General features: G+C 40.1%; 1 protein-coding gene and 1 pseudogene across 3 annotated transcripts; one reads left to right on the top strand and one right to left on the bottom strand.

Moving 5' to 3' along the window:
• Window positions 1-4124: 4124 nt before the first annotated feature.
• LOC126622512 (homeobox-leucine zipper protein HAT3-like) lies at window positions 4125-5135 on the bottom strand (annotated as a pseudogene).
• Window positions 5136-13902: 8767 nt separating this feature from the next.
• Window positions 13903-17422, top strand: LOC126621807 (uncharacterized). 3 transcript variants are annotated; one of them, XM_050290396.1, is made up of 4 exons: window positions 13903-14106; window positions 14491-14543; window positions 15231-15306; window positions 16696-17422. In XM_050290396.1, the coding sequence occupies exons 3-4, from the start codon at window positions 15238-15240 to the stop codon at window positions 17260-17262; spliced, it is 636 nt and encodes a 211-aa protein (XP_050146353.1). In that variant the 5' UTR covers window positions 13903-14106; window positions 14491-14543; window positions 15231-15237; the 3' UTR covers window positions 17263-17422. The 3 variants fall into 3 exon arrangements, with proteins under 3 accessions (XP_050146353.1, XP_050146355.1, XP_050146354.1); XM_050290398.1 differs by having other exon boundaries at window positions 13906-14106; window positions 16699-17422; XM_050290397.1 differs by lacking the exon at window positions 14491-14543 and having other exon boundaries at window positions 13907-14106; window positions 16699-17422.
• The last annotated feature ends 184 nt before the right edge of the window (window positions 17423-17606 follow it).

The raw sequence follows: 17606 nt of genomic DNA on the forward strand, positions 1-17606 counted from the left end.
GAGTATTGCTTGAGTACCCAATACTTGGAAAAGTCTCTCCCAAAGTTGGACACAACTACCAACTATTGGTGATCTGGTCCAAGCTTGGGGACCCTAGGACCGGCCTCAAAACTCACTTGAAGAGACTCGGTCAAGTAGATACTCAACTATCAAACGCATAACCCAAAGGTGTATCAGTATAACTCATCATGGACCAATCTATAATCAATAATGTTTGATTTCTCCTTTCAGAAACATCATTCAATTGTGGCTTGCAGGAGGTTTCCACTGTAACAATATCCCAGTCTTTCAAGTAAGCTATGAGCACTTAAGTATTCACCTCCACAATCTGATTTGAGGGTCTCTCTACTTTTTTCAATATGCAGTTTCACGTAGGTTTTAAGTTCTTTAAACTTTTCAAGGGCTTCCGAATTGTGTTTCATAAGATACACAAATTCATACCTTGACATGTTGTCAGTACAGGTGATGAAGTAGCTATAGCCATCGAACTACACACGTCACTATGTATTAACTCGCAAATCTCATTAGCTCGTTGGTTAACTCCATCAAAAGGAGCACGAGCCATCTTAATGATGAGATGGCATTATGCGCTCAAGCGGGCTATACTTATGCCCTCAAGTTTGAAATTACTTTGTTTTTTTTTTAAATTGCTTTTGCTGTGTTTTAAGAATATTCAATTGCAAAGTAAAATAGATAAGCATTTAATAAATTGTATTTTTGAAAGTGGTGTGAGTATGAATTCGTAAACATTAATGTAAGTGATATAATTGTATATAATAAAAAAATGGACATAGTAGTAGCGGTGGTGGCTATGAGAGCAATGGCGGGGACAATGGTGGTGGCGATAGTAGCATCAATCATAGGGGAGGGGGTATGGTGGTGGTGCCAACAATGGGGAGTGGTGGTTGGGGTGCAGATGAAACAATGGTTTTATGGGCGATAGTAACGACAATGGTGGTGATTGTGGTTGTTGTGGCTGTAACGACCCATCCCGAACTTTATGAAACGTTGAGCATAATTTTGTAATTTCACTTTGGTTGGGGTACTTAGTTTTAAATGTTTGCTTTTTGGTCTTATTTGGTGTGCCATGTGGGGCCACCCATACATTTTGGTTCCCCGGTCCACTTTCCCTCTCTTATCTCTCTCTTCCGTGAGACTTTCACCCTCACACTCTCTCAGCTCGATCTCTTTGTCTTTCTCTCCCTCTCTCCGAGTAGCACACACCCACCCACACACTGAGACCACCATCAACTCACCATTCCAGTGAGCTGCACCATCGTCTAACTCTCCGCGTCACGAACTTAGGCTAAGACCATGGAGTCCCGACGCCTCGACAGTGGCAACACCACTGTTCATTGTCTTTTCAGTTGAGTTCATGGCACACCTTCAAGATTTCGAGCAAGGTAAGCCCCGAAAACGATGTAGGTCATCTTAGATCACCTCTTCATGTTGTTTCTGGCCTCATTATAACGTTTGACACAAAGAAACAATTCAAGGATACTTCCTAAAATTTTGGCAAGAACCTGAACCTTGCAAGCCGTTTTCCGACCACAACTGGCCACGTGAGCGGTGTTGATGCACAAAACCGGAAGGGTCTTGGAACAACGTAAATCCGATCGTGAATCTGCAAGAAAGTAAATAACATAAGATGTATCGTGGTTCACCCTAATGTTTGGGCTACGTCCACACTGATTATTGTATTTCTCTGAGAGGATTGAGGATGAGAGGGTGAGAGCTTCTGAGGGTGAGAGAGCTCTTCCCATGGCCTAAGAATTGGCCTCCCCAAATGAGGAGGGTGATGAGTCATTTTATAGAATAAGGGCTCATCACTTATTACATATTTACCCATTCATTTATTACATAATTACATTTGAGTCATCCGAGTATTTATACGAAATCTAAATACGGAGGCCCTAAGTATGGTACAAACAGTAGTCCCCCAAGTCTTCAGTCAAGAGAGTCTTTTGGTTGAAGACTTGAAATTCAGTCCATGTGTGGGCCGAAGTAACTAGATGTCGTTTAGGACTGATACTCGATATGAGGCGGTGCTCAATCTGAAATGATGCTCAACTAGAAGTAGCACATGTTGCGAGGCTGCTCGGCTTATAACTTATGTTGCTTTGGTTGGCTCGGCTTGTGGTGTTAAAGGTGATGGAGTCCCTTTTATAGAATAAGGGCTCGTTCCTCAATACATAAAATGACAGGCTAGAGTTGATGCTCGCGGCAAGGCGGTTACTCAGTAGGTGGCGATGCTTTCTAATGATGGTGAGGGAGTCTCTTTTATAGAATAAGGGCTCGCTCCTCAATACATAAGTGATGGGCTAGAGTTGATGCTCGCGGCGAGGCGGTTGTTCAGCTGGCGGCGATGCTTTCTAATGATGGTAAGGGAGTCTTTTTTATAGAATAAGGGCTCGCTCCTCAGTACATGAATAATGGGTTATGAGTGATGCTCGCAACAAGGCAGTTGCTCAGCAGGCGGCGATGCTCTCTAATGATGATGAGGAGTCCCTTTTATAGAATAAGGGCTCGCTCCTCAATACATAAGTGATAGGTGCTCTCTAATGAAAGTGAGGGAGTCCCTTTTATAGAATAAGGGATCGCTCATCAGTACATGAATAATGGGTGCTCTCTAATGAAAGTGAGGGAGTCCATTTTATAGAATAAGGGTTCACTCCTCAGTACATAAAAAATGGGTTAAGTCCCCCAAGTATTTTTTATGAGGTCTAATATATGTACATAGTGTCGTCTCCCAAGTCTTCGATCAATAGAGTCTGTTGGTTGTAGACTTCAAATTAAACCCATGTATGGGCCGAAGTGGCGGTTGTTCGGAGACGGTATTTGTATACCCTGCACTGAAGCTTTGTAGGTGAAGCTTTGAAGCTGGAGCTTTTGTAAATGAAGCTTTTGAAGCTGGAGCTCTCGAAGCTAAAGCTCTGTAAATGAAGCTTTCGAAGCTGATTGACATAAGTGATGCTCATGAATGTTTATGTTGATTGACATGAGTAATGCTCATGGATGTTGACATGAGTGATGCTTATGAATGTTGACATGAATGTTTATGTATGATTGTCATGAGTGATGCTCATGAATGTTTATGTATGATTGACATGAGTGATGCTCATGTATAATTTTGGAGTACTGGACGTACTTTTGATCACCTAATAGGTGATAATGGCAGCAGTTTGCCGGATAATTTTGGAGTACTGGGCATACTTTTGATCACCTGGTTGGTGATAATAGCGGCAGGGTGCTGAATAAATTTGGTAGTACTGGACGTACTTTTGATCACCTGGTTGGTGATAATAGAGGGCTTGGCTCTTTTGGGCACATGGGCCTTCACCTTCCACACAACATTCCAGCCTATTATTTTGGGCTTGCCTTTTTTTATTTTTTTTATTACCCTCTGATGGGGTTATACAGATGTCTTCGAAAGATTAGAAAAAAAAATTACATCATTCAAAAAATTAGAAAAGTAAATCACATCATTCTGGTAAGGTGTTTATTCCTTGCTTTTGCAGTGTGGGTGTTTATTCCTTGCTTTTGCAATGTCCCCATGTGCTCTCGCAGATGAAAGCCTCCCTTTTGCTTTCTGCTTTTTCTCGGTTTTTTTTTTTCACTTTACTTTCGCTTTTGTTTTCTGCTTTTCTCTCTGCTTTCCGCTTTTGTTTCCCACCCCATTTCATAACTCAAGTAGACATATCCTCTGGGCCTTCATAAAGTGATTTCACATGGTTACCACCCTGTAAAGAAGATGTTCCTTGAAGCAGGAAAGCAAGAATGGTGAAGCTGGTCGGCTTGGTTATGGATCCAACGGCTGAGAAGCACAAAGATGCTCCTTTATTTGTATCCTGCTTTATCGGGGTGTGTGGCTCATCATTAGCAACCTCCATCTTTGCACTCGATTCTTTGGATATTTCAACCACAAAGTTGAATACACCATCACCCACTTGCAATGGTATATCATGCCAAGGCGAAACCTTTTGACCGGAACGGTCGACGAAGAAAAAGGTGGTAGTCTAGGGTTTCGGGCTGGCCTTCCTCCTCGATCTGAACCTCGTGATTGTAGATAGCTGTGCAAATGAAGGACCTCCTGCTCCTGGACGAAGACGCCAATGATAGCAACGCTACTCTTCTTCTAATGAAGTAAAAGCTAGTAGTGCAAAGATCGGCTTCAACCCGGCTGGGTGTATAAAGAATCGTTCCACTAACTGAGTCCACTCACTCAGTAACTCGTCCTTCGTCGGTTGTGTTTGCTGATCTCGAAAGATTTGTACAGACTTGGTAGACTCAGCCGGAGCGAGCAAGGTTGGGATCAGGAGCTTCTCGAAGATGATGGCAGTGGCGGCGGCGGAGGAGGAGAGGAACGATTGGAGGAAAGTACGGTGGTGATCGGGAGGGGGCCTAATCAACGAAGCCGCTGAACCAGCAGTGCATGGAGATTCGTATGAGGAATGAGAGGGAATAATCCAGCTCGGAAAGCCCCAAAAAATTCCTCTGAAAACCCTAAAAACTCTAGGCGACGAAGAGGATGATGGAGGCGCATACAACAGTGGCGGCACAACGAGAAAGCTTTCCCTCCTGTTCTGAAACCAAACCTCCACTTGTCTTGGTCTTAGGTTCAGCTGCTTTGCCAACTCTTGCTTCTGCTTCGGATTTAGAGTATTGTGCTCCTTAAATGTCTCATCGAGCAGCAGAGATTGCTTTTTCGACAGCATCAGCTTCTTCCTTGACATGTCGCCGCCGTTACCGTCTTCGTCGTCACTGCCGCCTTCGTGGGAGCACGAGGTCCTCTCACCTTCATTCTTGTCGACGATGGGCTCATTCTCGCTTATCTTTCTGCTTAGGCTCGTCACCGTGCTGTTCGACGATGAAACCCCATTTTCTTCCTCGAAATTCGCCATCGACGGCCCCTCGTTCACGTCTATTCTTCTGAGAAACAACCTCGTATCTGGGTTTCGATCAGGAAATTGGAAGATTTCATTCTATGAAGTTCTATGAGGGTGATTCTGCATGAGGTGTGAAGGCTTCTCCATGAGATTCCACTGCAAACAAGGCTCACTCTCATTGGGTTTCAATCCCAAGCTCAGACTCAATCCCAACCCCAACCCTTTCATATCTTTCATTTTCTCACTCATTTTCTCAGCAGCCAAACAGAGTTAGAAGAAAAACCCAACTCCCAGATTACAGAGAAAAGCAAGAAAGAAACATTATTTCCATGTTCGGGTATTTGGGTTGGTTTTGTTTTGATAATCTTCTGTTTGTTTCTGGTGAACTGATTTGGGGAGAGTGTGAGTGTCTGGTTAAAAGGAATGGCTAGAGAGAAAGAGCTGGGGGAGGTTGGTTCGGTTTTGGGTTTTGCAGATCTACGACGGAGGTGAAAAAATGAAAGAGAACCAACATAACTTTTCATATCGATTCCCACAAATGGCGCCAAATGTTGATGCACAAAACCGGAAGGGTCTTGGAACAACGTAAATCCGACCATGAATCTGCAAGAAAGTAAATAACACAAGATGTATCGTGGTTCACCCCAATGTTTGGGTTACGTCCACACTGATTATTGTATTTCTCTGAAATGATTGAGGATGAGAGGGTGAGAGCTTCTGAGGGTGAGAGAGCTATTCTCATGGCCTAAGAATTGGCCTCCCCAAATGAGGAGGGTGATGAGTCTTTTTATAGAATAAGGGCTTATCACTTATTACATATTTGCCCCTTCATTAATTACATAATTACATTTGAGTCCTCAAAGTATTTATACGAGATCTAAATACGGAGGCCCTAAGTATGGCACAAATAAGAGGTATAAGAGCAACTCCAGCCATGGAGCCCTCCCCCTGGCAATCCACTATTTAATCCACCCTATTGAACAGTAACTGCCTTAAATGAATAGTAACTACCATTAATGAACAGTAATTGACATTTACATCTCCACCCTTGAAACCCTCCCCCTGGCAATAAGCAATTAAAATAATAATTTTTTTTGTTTGTTTAAATAATAAAAAATTGCAACCGGTCCCCCCCTATCTCTCTCCCTCTCTCTCTCTCTGACACAAAAAAACATAAAAAATTGTAAAACCCTCGGGCCACAGGCCCGTCGACTCCCCACCCCCCCTTTGCTCGGGCTCCCACCGTCGTTCGGCCTCCACACGGCTGGAGCTGCACCCACCGGCCCGAGGGCCCTTTCTCCTCCCCTGTGGCCCGAGCAACCAGCATGGCTGGAACTGCTCTAATATTCTTCCTTGTTCCTTGGGCTTTAATTTGGTATGTTGTATGACTAGTTTTAGTTGAGATTTAGGGTTGAACGGAGCTTAGAAAGCTTCGGCACCCAGCCCAAAAACCTCAGGCCTAAACCTAGAAACAAGCCTAGACCCGAAACCCAGATTTGACTTGACCGAATTGAATCCCAGTTTCCAGCTAGTGTGTGGGTCTGTGCGGAGGCGCACGTGGCCATTTGTCTTGGCCAGCGAGTGGAGCACACGCGCCTCCGTCGAATGTATTATGCTCCGCTACCGTCCATTGCGACGTCGACTACTTTTCCGGCCAACTTTCCGATGACCTAACTCGGCGTGTGTGGTAGCGTGTGGCATTCCGAGCCGTAGCCCCGTGGCGGCGCGTGGGGGTACCCAAGGTTCCCCTTTAGGTTTTTCGACGTCCTGAATCCATTTACGATGTCCGTTTTCCCAAATTCAATCATTATAGTATAGAATTAATTGATCGTTTTATGTGCTTAGGTGCGTTTGTTAGTGACATTTCTTCCTTCTCTAGTTTGCACGGCTCCGTGACGACGGAGTAAGGTGAGTGGACCCCTTACAAAATGCATGATTTAATTACTAGAAATGCATACATGAAAAACATTATTTTATGAATACGTTTTATGAAACGTTTATGAGTAAATTGGATTTACGCTTTATGAAATATCATGCTTTATCAGATTTACATTCTTTGAAAGATTTATGGTTTATGATGATGATTTAAGCTAGAACGCTCCTATGATTTTATGATATGATGTTTAAGTTATTGAGCTTCGATTTTACACTATCGGCACGAGTAATCGAGGCCGTAAAATGAGTAAAATTATGAGCCGTTGGATTGAAAGAAGATTGAGATGATTGATTAATAATTTGTCTAGATATTATTATGATTTTAATAATCATGATGTTATCTGAGGAATTATTGAAAATTATTTCTAAAGTGCAAAGATAATTAAGGAGTCCAAAAGATTGAAATGTTATCGGATGAAAAGATGGAAGATAAGGCTCAGTTTGGATTTTATCCTAATGCATGGTTTTTGGGTTGGCAAATGGATATTAATTGGCAGAAAGATTAATGCATGCGTGGAGAAAGAGTTGAATGAAGACTTCTCTATCTCTTTATGCGGGTCTGCTTGGCATATACCACATTAGGAGAAGCCACAAGTGAAGAGTCGTGCATGGTAATGACTGGCATCAGGATAGCATCAAATCTGTTTGGATTAGGTCACGACATGATAATTCACTATTGTTGATGCAAAAAACCGGAGGTCTTCAAACAACGTAAATCCGACCGCGAATCTGCATGAAATGTAAAAAACACAAGATATATCGTGGTTCACCCCAAGATTTGGGCTACGTCTACACTGGTTATGTATTTCTCTGTAAGAGTTGAAGAGGGAGAGAGGGAGAGCTTCTCTGTGAGGATGAGAGCTTTGAGAGGGTGAGGATATGACCTAAGGATTGGCCTCTCCTAATTGTGAGGGTGAGGGGTCATTTTATAGAATAAGGACTCCTCACTTATTACATATTTGCCCATTCCTTTATCACATAATTACATTTAAGTCCCTCGAGTATTTGTACGAGATCTAAATACGAGGCCCTAAATATGGTATAAACAGTAGTCCCCCAAGTCTTCAGTCAAGAGAGTCTTTTGGCTGGAGACTTGAAATTCAGTCCATGTGTGGGCCGAAGTAACTAGATGTTGTCTTGAACTGACGTTCGATATGAGGCAGTGCTCAGTCTGAAACGATGCTCCACTAGAAGTAGCACACACTGCGAGGCTGCTCGGCTCGTGGCTTATGTTGCCTTGGTTGGCTCGGCTTGTGGCGTTTGAAGGTGAGGGAGTCCATTTTATAGAATAAGGGCTCGTTCCTCAATACAAAAATGATGGGTTAGAGTTGGTGCTCGCGGTGAGGCGGTTGCTCAGTAGGCGGCGATGCTCTCTAATGGTGGTAAGGGAGTCCATTTTATAGAATAAGGGCTCGTTCCTCAATACAAAAATGATGGGTTATGAGTGATGCTCGTGGCGAGGCGGTTGCTCAGCTGGCGGCGTTGCTCTCTAATGAAGGTGAGAGAGTCCCTTTTATAGAATAAGGGCTCCTTACTTATTACATAAATAATGGGCTAAGTCCCCCAAGTATTTTTCATAAAGCCCAGTTGAGGCCCAATATACGGTACATAATGTAGTCCCCTAAGTCTTTAGTCAACAGAGTTTGTTGGTTGGAGACTTCAAATTGAATCCATGTATGGGCCGAAGTGGCGGTTGTTCGGAGGCGGTATTTGTATACCCTGCACTGAAGCTTGGTAAGTGAAGCTTTGCAAGTGAAGCTTTGAAGCTTGAGCTCTGTAAATGAAGCTTTTAAAGCTGATTGACATGAGTAATGCTCATGAATGTTTATGTTGATTGACATGAGTGATGCTCATGGATGTTGACATGAGTGATGCTCATAAATGTTGACATGAATGATGGTCATGAATGTTTATGTATGATTGTCATGAGTGATGCTCATGAATGTTTATGTATGAATGACATGAGTAATGCTCATGTATAATCTGTAGTACTGGGGGTACTTTTGATCACCTGGTAGGTGGCATGAAAGAGAGTACGGGTTGTACATTTCATCACCTAGTTGGTGGCATGAATGGCTAGTTGCCAAATGATATTAGAGTACGGGTTGTACATTTCATTACCTGGTTGGTGGCATGAATGGCTAGTTGCCAAATGATATTAGAGTACGGGTTGTACATTTTATCACCTGGTTGGTGGTAATAGCGGCGGGTTGCCGAATAATTTTGGAGTATTGAGCGTACTTTTGATCACCTGGTTGGTGCTATTTTGGGCTTATGAACCTTCGCCTTCAACACAACGTTCTAGCCCATTTAATTTGGGCTTTGCCTTTTTTTTTTGTATTATTACCCTCTGATGGGGTTTATACAGATGTCTTTGAAAGATAAGAAAAATAAATTACATCATTCAAAAACAAATCTGACCCTCTGCTCAATAGGTCACGCCCATAATTCACTTTTTTGCATACCATCACCACCGTAATTATGTCTGCTTCTTTGTATTTTCTTTTATTTCTGCTTTTGCTTTTACTTTCTCTTTTCACTTTCTCAGAAAATGATTTCACATGGCTTTCTCCTTTTGCTTTCTTAGAAATCAGAAAATGATTTCATATTCATGAAACCGTGAGCACATGGCTTTCTCCTTTTGCTTTCTTAGAAAATGATTTCATTGCATAGCTGTATCCACACCGGTCTTGTTGACTGCTTAGCTATATCCACAACGGTAGGAGTCTGCCCTGCTGTGAGAGTCTTTGATTCAGTAAAGGTAATCTTCCCCGGGATGTCGATATCAAATAGCTGCATCTTCCTGTGTTTAGCTAACAACTTTCCATTGGTGCCCAGGACACAGGAAGTATTGTACAACCAATCCCCAGAACGCTCCACTATAGATCCTTCAACAATGGTGATCTTAAGACATTGAGCAACTTCAGACAGGTGGCTGTTGAAGGAAATGCATTGCCACCCACATCAATGTCCTCAACATGAACATGAAAATTGTCATTTGAAGACAGTGAAGTCGACGACAATCAAATTGGGATGTTTCTGGAAAAAATGATTCAAAGGTGCTTTCTCTTTCATGAGGACCATGCACTAGAATCTCGTTCGTTCCGACTTGGACAGTTTGGCTAGATTCCTCATTTATAACTCTATGATTATGGTCTTAAGTTGGAACAGTGCTTCGTCTTGCTTGAATCTACAAATCACAGTTAGGATCAACTTGCTCGTTGACCAGCTGAATGAGAATTCCCTGTCCAATCCCATTAATGAAGAACTCCCACTGATCCTCAATCTTCTCCTTTATTTTCTTCCTAATCGTCACCACCGCCTTCACCTGGATCTCTCCACCTCCGGAAGAAGACAACTTATCAATGCCTTTACTCTGCAATGATGTTGCAGCCGTCACAGTCACCTTGTCTCTGCCGCTGATCGCGGCCCTAACTGATCCCTGCTCATTGACCCGTGATCCAGGGACGTGGGCCTTCCGAACCCTGATGTAGTTCCCGGGCTGGTAACCTACTGGCCAACGGCGGCAGCTGACTTGAGAGAGGCAGTGGTGGATTGTTTCACCGCATACATATCTCCATCTGAGATTAAAGTTTAATGCTTTACAGTAACAAGAAGAGTGAGATGCTAATGATATATAAGGAAACAGATTGCCAGTGAAACGATGACGTACTTGTGTGTTTTGGGGGATTAAAGAAGACAGTGGATGTCGGAGAGAGTGAGATTGACAGATCACTAAAGTAAAGCTAATGGGGGGAGTGGATGCAGCGTAGCAGAGAAGACGACGATAATGAAATTATAGAGAGAAAGAACTTTGTGTTTGTGTCTCTGTGTGGGTTTTTGCAGATTCATGGCGGAGGTGAAAAAAATGAAAGAGAACCGACACAGCTTTTCGTGTCGTTTCCCACAGACGGCGCCAAATGTTGATGCACAAAACCGGAGGTCTTCGAACAACGTAAATCTGACCGTGAATCTGCATGAAATGTAAAAAACACAAGATATATTGTGGTTCACCCCAAGATTTGGGCTACGTCCACACTGGTTATGTATTTCTCTGTAAGAGTTGAAGAGGGAGAGAGGGAGAGCTTCTCTGTGAGGATGAGAGCTCTGAGAGGATGAGGATATGGCCTAAGGATTGGCCTATCCTACTTGTGAGGGTGATGGGTCCTTTTATAGAATAAGGACTCATCACTTATTACATATTTGCCCCTTTCTTTATCACATAATTACATTTAAGTCCCTCGAGTATTTGTACGAGATCTAAATACGAGGCCCTAAATATGGTATAAACAACTATTATTATGCATGACACTTGGATTGGACCATTAGTTTGGATTGCCTCCAAATAATGGTAGGCGTTGATTGGTTTTGATGCAATTGCATGCATTATATCCACTGGAGCTGCATTATCATATGTTTAAAAATCCAAGTCGATGGGATTTCATGCATTATCACATCCCAAACAAGTGGGAGCGCCCACATGAGGGATTATCTAATATTCTTAGGAATATTACTTCTGCACGCGGGATACTCACGGCAAGCAACAAGCACTGAAGCCTACTGGCATTATAAGTATCGGGGTATTAGCAACATGAAAAGGGCCTCCAATTTAATACACAACTGCCCTGCGCAAATTCTCTCAACAACCTTGAGATTTTTTCTTTTCTTTTTCACCGACACATCTTCAGTTGGCATAAACAGCATTGTGAAGGCAACCAGTGATATTTTCAGTTGGCATAAACAACACTGTCGCCGTAGAACCAGCCAATCTTGCAGCATCTTCAGTCGGCATAGACAACACTGCGTTGAGGGCGACTGGTTATTTATCCAAGTCTCGGTCGAGAAGGATTTCAGAATTCTTATTGGTCGAGATCATCTCATCAACCTTCTCGGCGAAGTGAGGTATTACAGTTTATTGGGCTCGGCACATTGCATGCCGAGTTATTTTATGATTGGATATTCTCAAGTGGGATTTAGAGTTCGGCATTTCAACGGTCGAACCACGTTTATTATTAAGACTTATATTTGTTTTGAGTATTTGTGCCTTTACATTTTGGTGTCAATTTGGCGTGAGTTTACTCTGACGAATACCATCACAGTGATCGAATCCGACGACGACGATTTGTGAACTTCGTAAGAATAGTAGCCTTGTCTTCAGGTTTGAGAATCCAGGAGGCCGAGACGTGTTCCTTTTTCGGCCGTAATTGCAAGATGCAGAAGTCTGCCGCGCACCCAACGCAACATCAACATATTTTACTCCTCAGCCAACAAGTTGGTACGCCCGCACACAACCGAATGACGTAGTTAGCTCATAGATTACTCGGCTTGCGCGCCATGTAGGCTTGGTAGTTTTTAGGGTCAACAACATGTTACTTTTAAAAGCTGTTGTCTGGAGGTTATTACTTTTAAAATAAGCAGATATTTTATTTTTACCGAACACTTTTTTACTGCTTAACTTTAAAATGAGCAACTTTTGGTGGAAAAAAGTCAATAACAAACAAGGCCTTAGCATTGGTTGGGTTGTTTAAATTTTTTTAAAAGTAGCTTCTTAAAAAAGTTGAGTCCTTAATTATGTTTGGTAAATGAATTTTTTTTTTAATCATAGTTTTGAAACAACTGAAAGCAGAAGTAACTCTACACATACTTTTAAAAAAAGTACTCTTTTTGTTGGATGCCGGTGAACAGTACCAATTAATGAAAGGAAAATTTTATTTAAACCCATGTAACCTCTTTCTACATCCAATTTAAATTGCAAATGTAAATTGTCATTTTTATCCTATTGCATAATTACCATCAAGTACAAAATGAAATTAATAATAAAACCAAAATTTATCAATAAACCCACACACTATAATTAAATCTTACCATCACTTATTGGTTATCCTGCGTTCATTTTGGCAAAAACCCCAATAGCTTTTACAGAGAAAAAAAAGTTTTTATTTTTTATTTTTTATTTTATTATTATTTATTATTTATATTTTTTTATCAATGGATGGTGATTTTGAAGTTTTGAATTCTCCAACCAATGTATGACTTGATTTATGAAAAATTTTTGTTCGTTTGATTTCAATTTTTTTTAGAATATAAAAGATGAGTATTTGGGTTTCAAACTTTTTCTTTTTCGTCAATCCCGGCTAGTTTGTCCTCCTATACAAAACCCTTTCACTTCAACTTCATTTTACATTTGTTGCCGTTTTGATTGACATTTGTTCTCATTTTAATTAAAGGAAAACTAATGAAAAGTCGATTTTTTTTTAGTTTTAATGAAAAATAACAAATGAAGGTGTATTGAATAGTACCAGGAAAAGGTAAAAATGTGATTTTTCGTAAAAAATGAACAGTACCAGAAGTGTTTCGTTAAAACTCATTTTAATTAATTGCTTGGGGATAGTGCATGTTAATGAGTGCACGTTAGATGAATTTCTTTCATCAAATAAAATTAAATAATTGCGCAAAAACACAAATACAAACACCAAAACACAAATAAACTAAAAACAGCAGCTCCAGTAGAAATTTGAAACTTTACCAAAAAATCAAATAAGATGTAGTGAACCAAAAAATGCAAAGAAAAATTTGCAAAAACAAAAAGCTCTGTTTCTAAAGAGCCAAAGGTGGGAGGGGAGACAAAGGACTATTTTGACTTTTAAGTTTCTTTGAGATTTTATTTTATAACGGATGTAAAGATAAATATACATTTTAATTGGATTTGGAAGGATATTTTAGGTAATAAATTTGGATTTAAAGAGATTAATTTTTTAATAAAAAATAATATGAGTTTAGAGAGTAAGTTGAGTATAGAAAGAGGTTAGATGAGTTTAAATAAAATCTCTTAATGAAACTTTCATATTGACAATCCTACCTCCATCCCTACTTTTTTTTTTTGTTGCTAAAATTACTTTTAGCACTATAGTTTACCAAACACTTGTTTTTTTTTTCACAACTATTTATTCTCCTAACACAACAGAAGTAGTTATAGAAAAAAAAAACATGACTGACACAGATTAGCCCTTAATCACTCTAATTAAAATTAAATTGCTAGTGGCATTTATGTAATTGTACTGGAAAACAAAAGGAAACCAAAGCCAAGGTCAAGGACTGGCAGCCGAGTTGACCACCTGATCCTGATCGCTCCACCAAAATTTGTGGCGCGCGTAGTTGGAGCGGAACCCACCGTCTCTCCCGGCAGAACGCCCTTTCTAATCTCTCTCTCTCCCCCCCCCCCGGGCAATCTCCCTTGGAAGGAACTGGTGTGGTGGCCAAGTCGACACCGACTAATAAATCGCCGGTATTTTTCATTTCCATTTTCACCTTAATTTCTGTCTCTTCTTGCTTGTCAGTCATTGTAGAACAATCAGATGACGATTTCAGGCAGCTAGGGAGAGATGTTTTTTGTTATACATATATACATGTTATCTATATATATATATATATATATATCTACTGATGTGGTGCTGGAGGAGTTTGGAAGGGAAAACAGTTAAGAAAATAGATGCTTAGTTGATTGAAGAAGCACCTCCTTTGTTCTTTTTGGTTTGTTCATCTTCTTCTGAATAAATATAGCATGCTCGACTCGGGTTATTGAAAAGAATATTAATCTAGTACTACTGTCAATGTAACTATTCGGGGAAATTGTTGACCGCTTTTATCATTTTGATTGTAACTTTGGCAGCTTAATATTATTGCACGGATTGGAAAGGTTAGATTAATTTCGTCTTTTGACGGGTGAGAAATTGTTAGATGCATGCTCTCTGCTCATTTGATAACCATTTCGTTTTTTGATTTTAGTTTTCAAAGAATGTGGAATAATAATGCACATAGAAATGATACACAACACATAAACCAAAAACTGAAAAACTGAAAACAATTTTCAAATCATTTTTTTCTTTCTTTCTAGTTTTTTGTTTTCATTTTGTATGTCATTCCATACAGCCGACTCCACTTGTGGTCATTTTGTATGTCAAGACTTTAAGAAAAGATAGAGTACTTGGAGCCAACGGAAGACTTAGCGCAAAACTGAGCGCAGTGATGTTCTAGGATTCATATAGCTGATCCCACTTAGTGGGATAAGGCTTTGTTGTTGGCTTTTGTTGTATGTCATTCCATGTGCATTTCGCCCTTCTCCCTCCTACCACACTCCCTCCACATTCTTGATCCACCATCTACTTTCTCTCTATATCTAGTAATTAGAAATGGAAAGCAAAAACTAAAAACAAAATGGTTATCAAATGGGCCTGAATGGTACAGTTTATGATGTTGGTTCACTAAACTAAATTTCATGATTACAACAACAAAATACTCTCATGTCTCTTCCCTTTTTGGTTCCACGTTTTTCATTAACCATGAGTAAGCTGTTTTATTTTTCTGACCCTATTGACTTTTTATTTGATTATTGTTCTAATTTTTTTACAGTGCCGGGATGCTAGGAAAATCATTAGCTTCCCCATTGATAACCCATGATTGTGCAACACGCTTTTGCTTTTCTACTGTGAGTACCATTTTCTGGAAACTTTTAAAATGCTAGATCGTATGACTCTATTTGTTATAACTCCATTGATTATTGACACTATATGTTGACCTCAGTATAAAAACTTGAATGCTTTTAAAGTGGTGAGTTTGATACACTTGTCATAGCTAGTTTTTGGGTCCCTTCTTCCTCACTTGCAAGTGGGTTGGAATCGCAGTTTCCCTAGAAACTTGAAAGGTTTTGAATTGTGAGTTTCAAACACTTGTCATCACAGCTAGTTTTCGTTCCCTCTTTGGTTTGAATGTTAGATTGGCAATGGCATAGATAGTTTTTGGGTCCCTTCTTCCTTTCGAGTTGGTTGTAATCTCAATTTCTGTAGAAACTTTAATCTTTTGAAGTTGGTTAGTTATCTACTCAATGCTCTTCGGTTAAAAAAATTTCAAGTTATATTCGTTGAGGTTAGAAGATAGGTACTGAAAATTTTAATCCTCCAGCAGCTTTTCTCATTTTATTGTCAAACTCGGTGTATTGATTTAGATTCTTGCCCTTGGAAGAGTAACTACCCTTGACGCACGCTATTCAAGGGAAAATTGTAATCTTAGCTTATCATCTCCTTGGTATACCATGTCTGCAGAGGCAGCTGATCATCCTTTCCTTCACTGTCTTATTGCTTTCAGATTGTGGAATTTGTTTTCTGAAGCAAGGTTGAATTTGGTGATTTCATCTTCCCATGAATTTTTATTTACTAAGAGACATTATGCTTTCTTTAGAATGATAAAGGCCTTTTTTTCTTTTTGTGGAATTTCAGTGTGTTTTGTAGTTTTCTTAGGGCGGAAAAGACTGAATTTTTTAGGGAAAAGGTTTGAAGGAAGTAGATTTCTTTGGGGAGGAAGTTAGATTTTTGGCAGTTGTCGGCTTCAGTTTGTTGCGAATTTAAACACTTCCTCTCTTAATTGCCATCCTAGTGCTTTTGGTCCATTCAAAAGTATGTGTCTGCTTTTTCGGCTGAGTGGTATAACATAAATTCCATGATGTTTGCTTTTTCTAAATTTTCAGTAGAATGTAAGTTAACTTGATGGCCAGTAAACGCATTCTGTGTAGAAACGAAATAATAAAAAGAACTCTAAAGAATAAGTGCAAACAAAATCAATTATAACGACGACACAACCTCAAAAAGCATGATATGTATCGAGTGACATGAGACAAAAATTATGGCTGAACAAGTATCGACTGTAGATTTGTTCTTACCTGTTTGCTGAGAGATATATCTTCGTATTGTAACTTTTTCTATGCTTTGCCTTTTCCATTATTATTTATTCTGTATGATGTTCAATTTTTATACTTATGGTCTGCAAAGGTGCGTTGCTTTCAAGTTTGCAGTATGACATAATATTATGATAATTCTTGCTGCAGCCTGATGTTGTAAATACGGCACCGAATGTCAGATTGCGTAATTTTTCACAAAATCCAAACAGAGTAGCTTGCTCACCAGGTTTGTCTACCAAGAAATGGGTATTACACTCAACTGCAGAGATTGAAAATACGACTTTGAAAGATGAAGACAGGAAGGCATGGGAAACATGCCGGGAAGCTCTATCTGCATTTAGTATCAGCAATGAAGAGGGAGAGAAGATACTTGGAAAAGCATTTGGCCTGGTTCATTCACCGTACTGGGGTGAAAAACGGAAAACTGAAGTACCAAAATTTGAGATTGTAATCGAAACACTGGACTATCTTCGGAGTTTAAGCCTTTCTGACGATGACGTGTGTAAGTTGCTAAAAAAGTTTCCAGAGGTTCTTGGATGTGATCTTGAACAGGAGGTGAAAATCAATGTGCAGATCTTGGAAAAGGAGTGGGGAATAAAAGGGAAGTCTCTCCGAAACCTCCTCCTTCGAAATCCAAGAGTATTGGGTTTCAATGTTGATTGCAAGGGAGATTGTATGGCACAGTGCACGCGATGCTGGGTTCGGTTTTAGAATTGCTTTTCAAGGAGTTTAATTTTCGTGTAGTCAATTGAATTTGTAAATCTATTGCAAAGAAACATCACAATCTGTATGGAGGAAATGTTTATGTATAATTCAGTTGGGGGAAAAAAGTTATTCGACTCCTGTGGTGATTCATTTTTCAAAGCATAAATCACAATTTGACACGTGTGCAAATGCTTTTTGAATTTTATAATTTTAACGGAGAGTTGTTGTAGGAACTCAAAAAAGTATCTTGCCCTGATGGTGCGAAAATAAGGAGAAATTGTATTTGGAGGAGTGCGGATTACTATTTTGGATTGGCGGTAACTATTCCCTTTCAGTAAGTTTTATAGGTG

The sequence above is a fragment of the Malus sylvestris genome, chromosome 5 (assembly GCF_916048215.2).
Source record: "Malus sylvestris chromosome 5, drMalSylv7.2, whole genome shotgun sequence".
In the NCBI taxonomy this organism is placed as follows: Eukaryota; Viridiplantae; Streptophyta; class Magnoliopsida; order Rosales; family Rosaceae; genus Malus; species Malus sylvestris.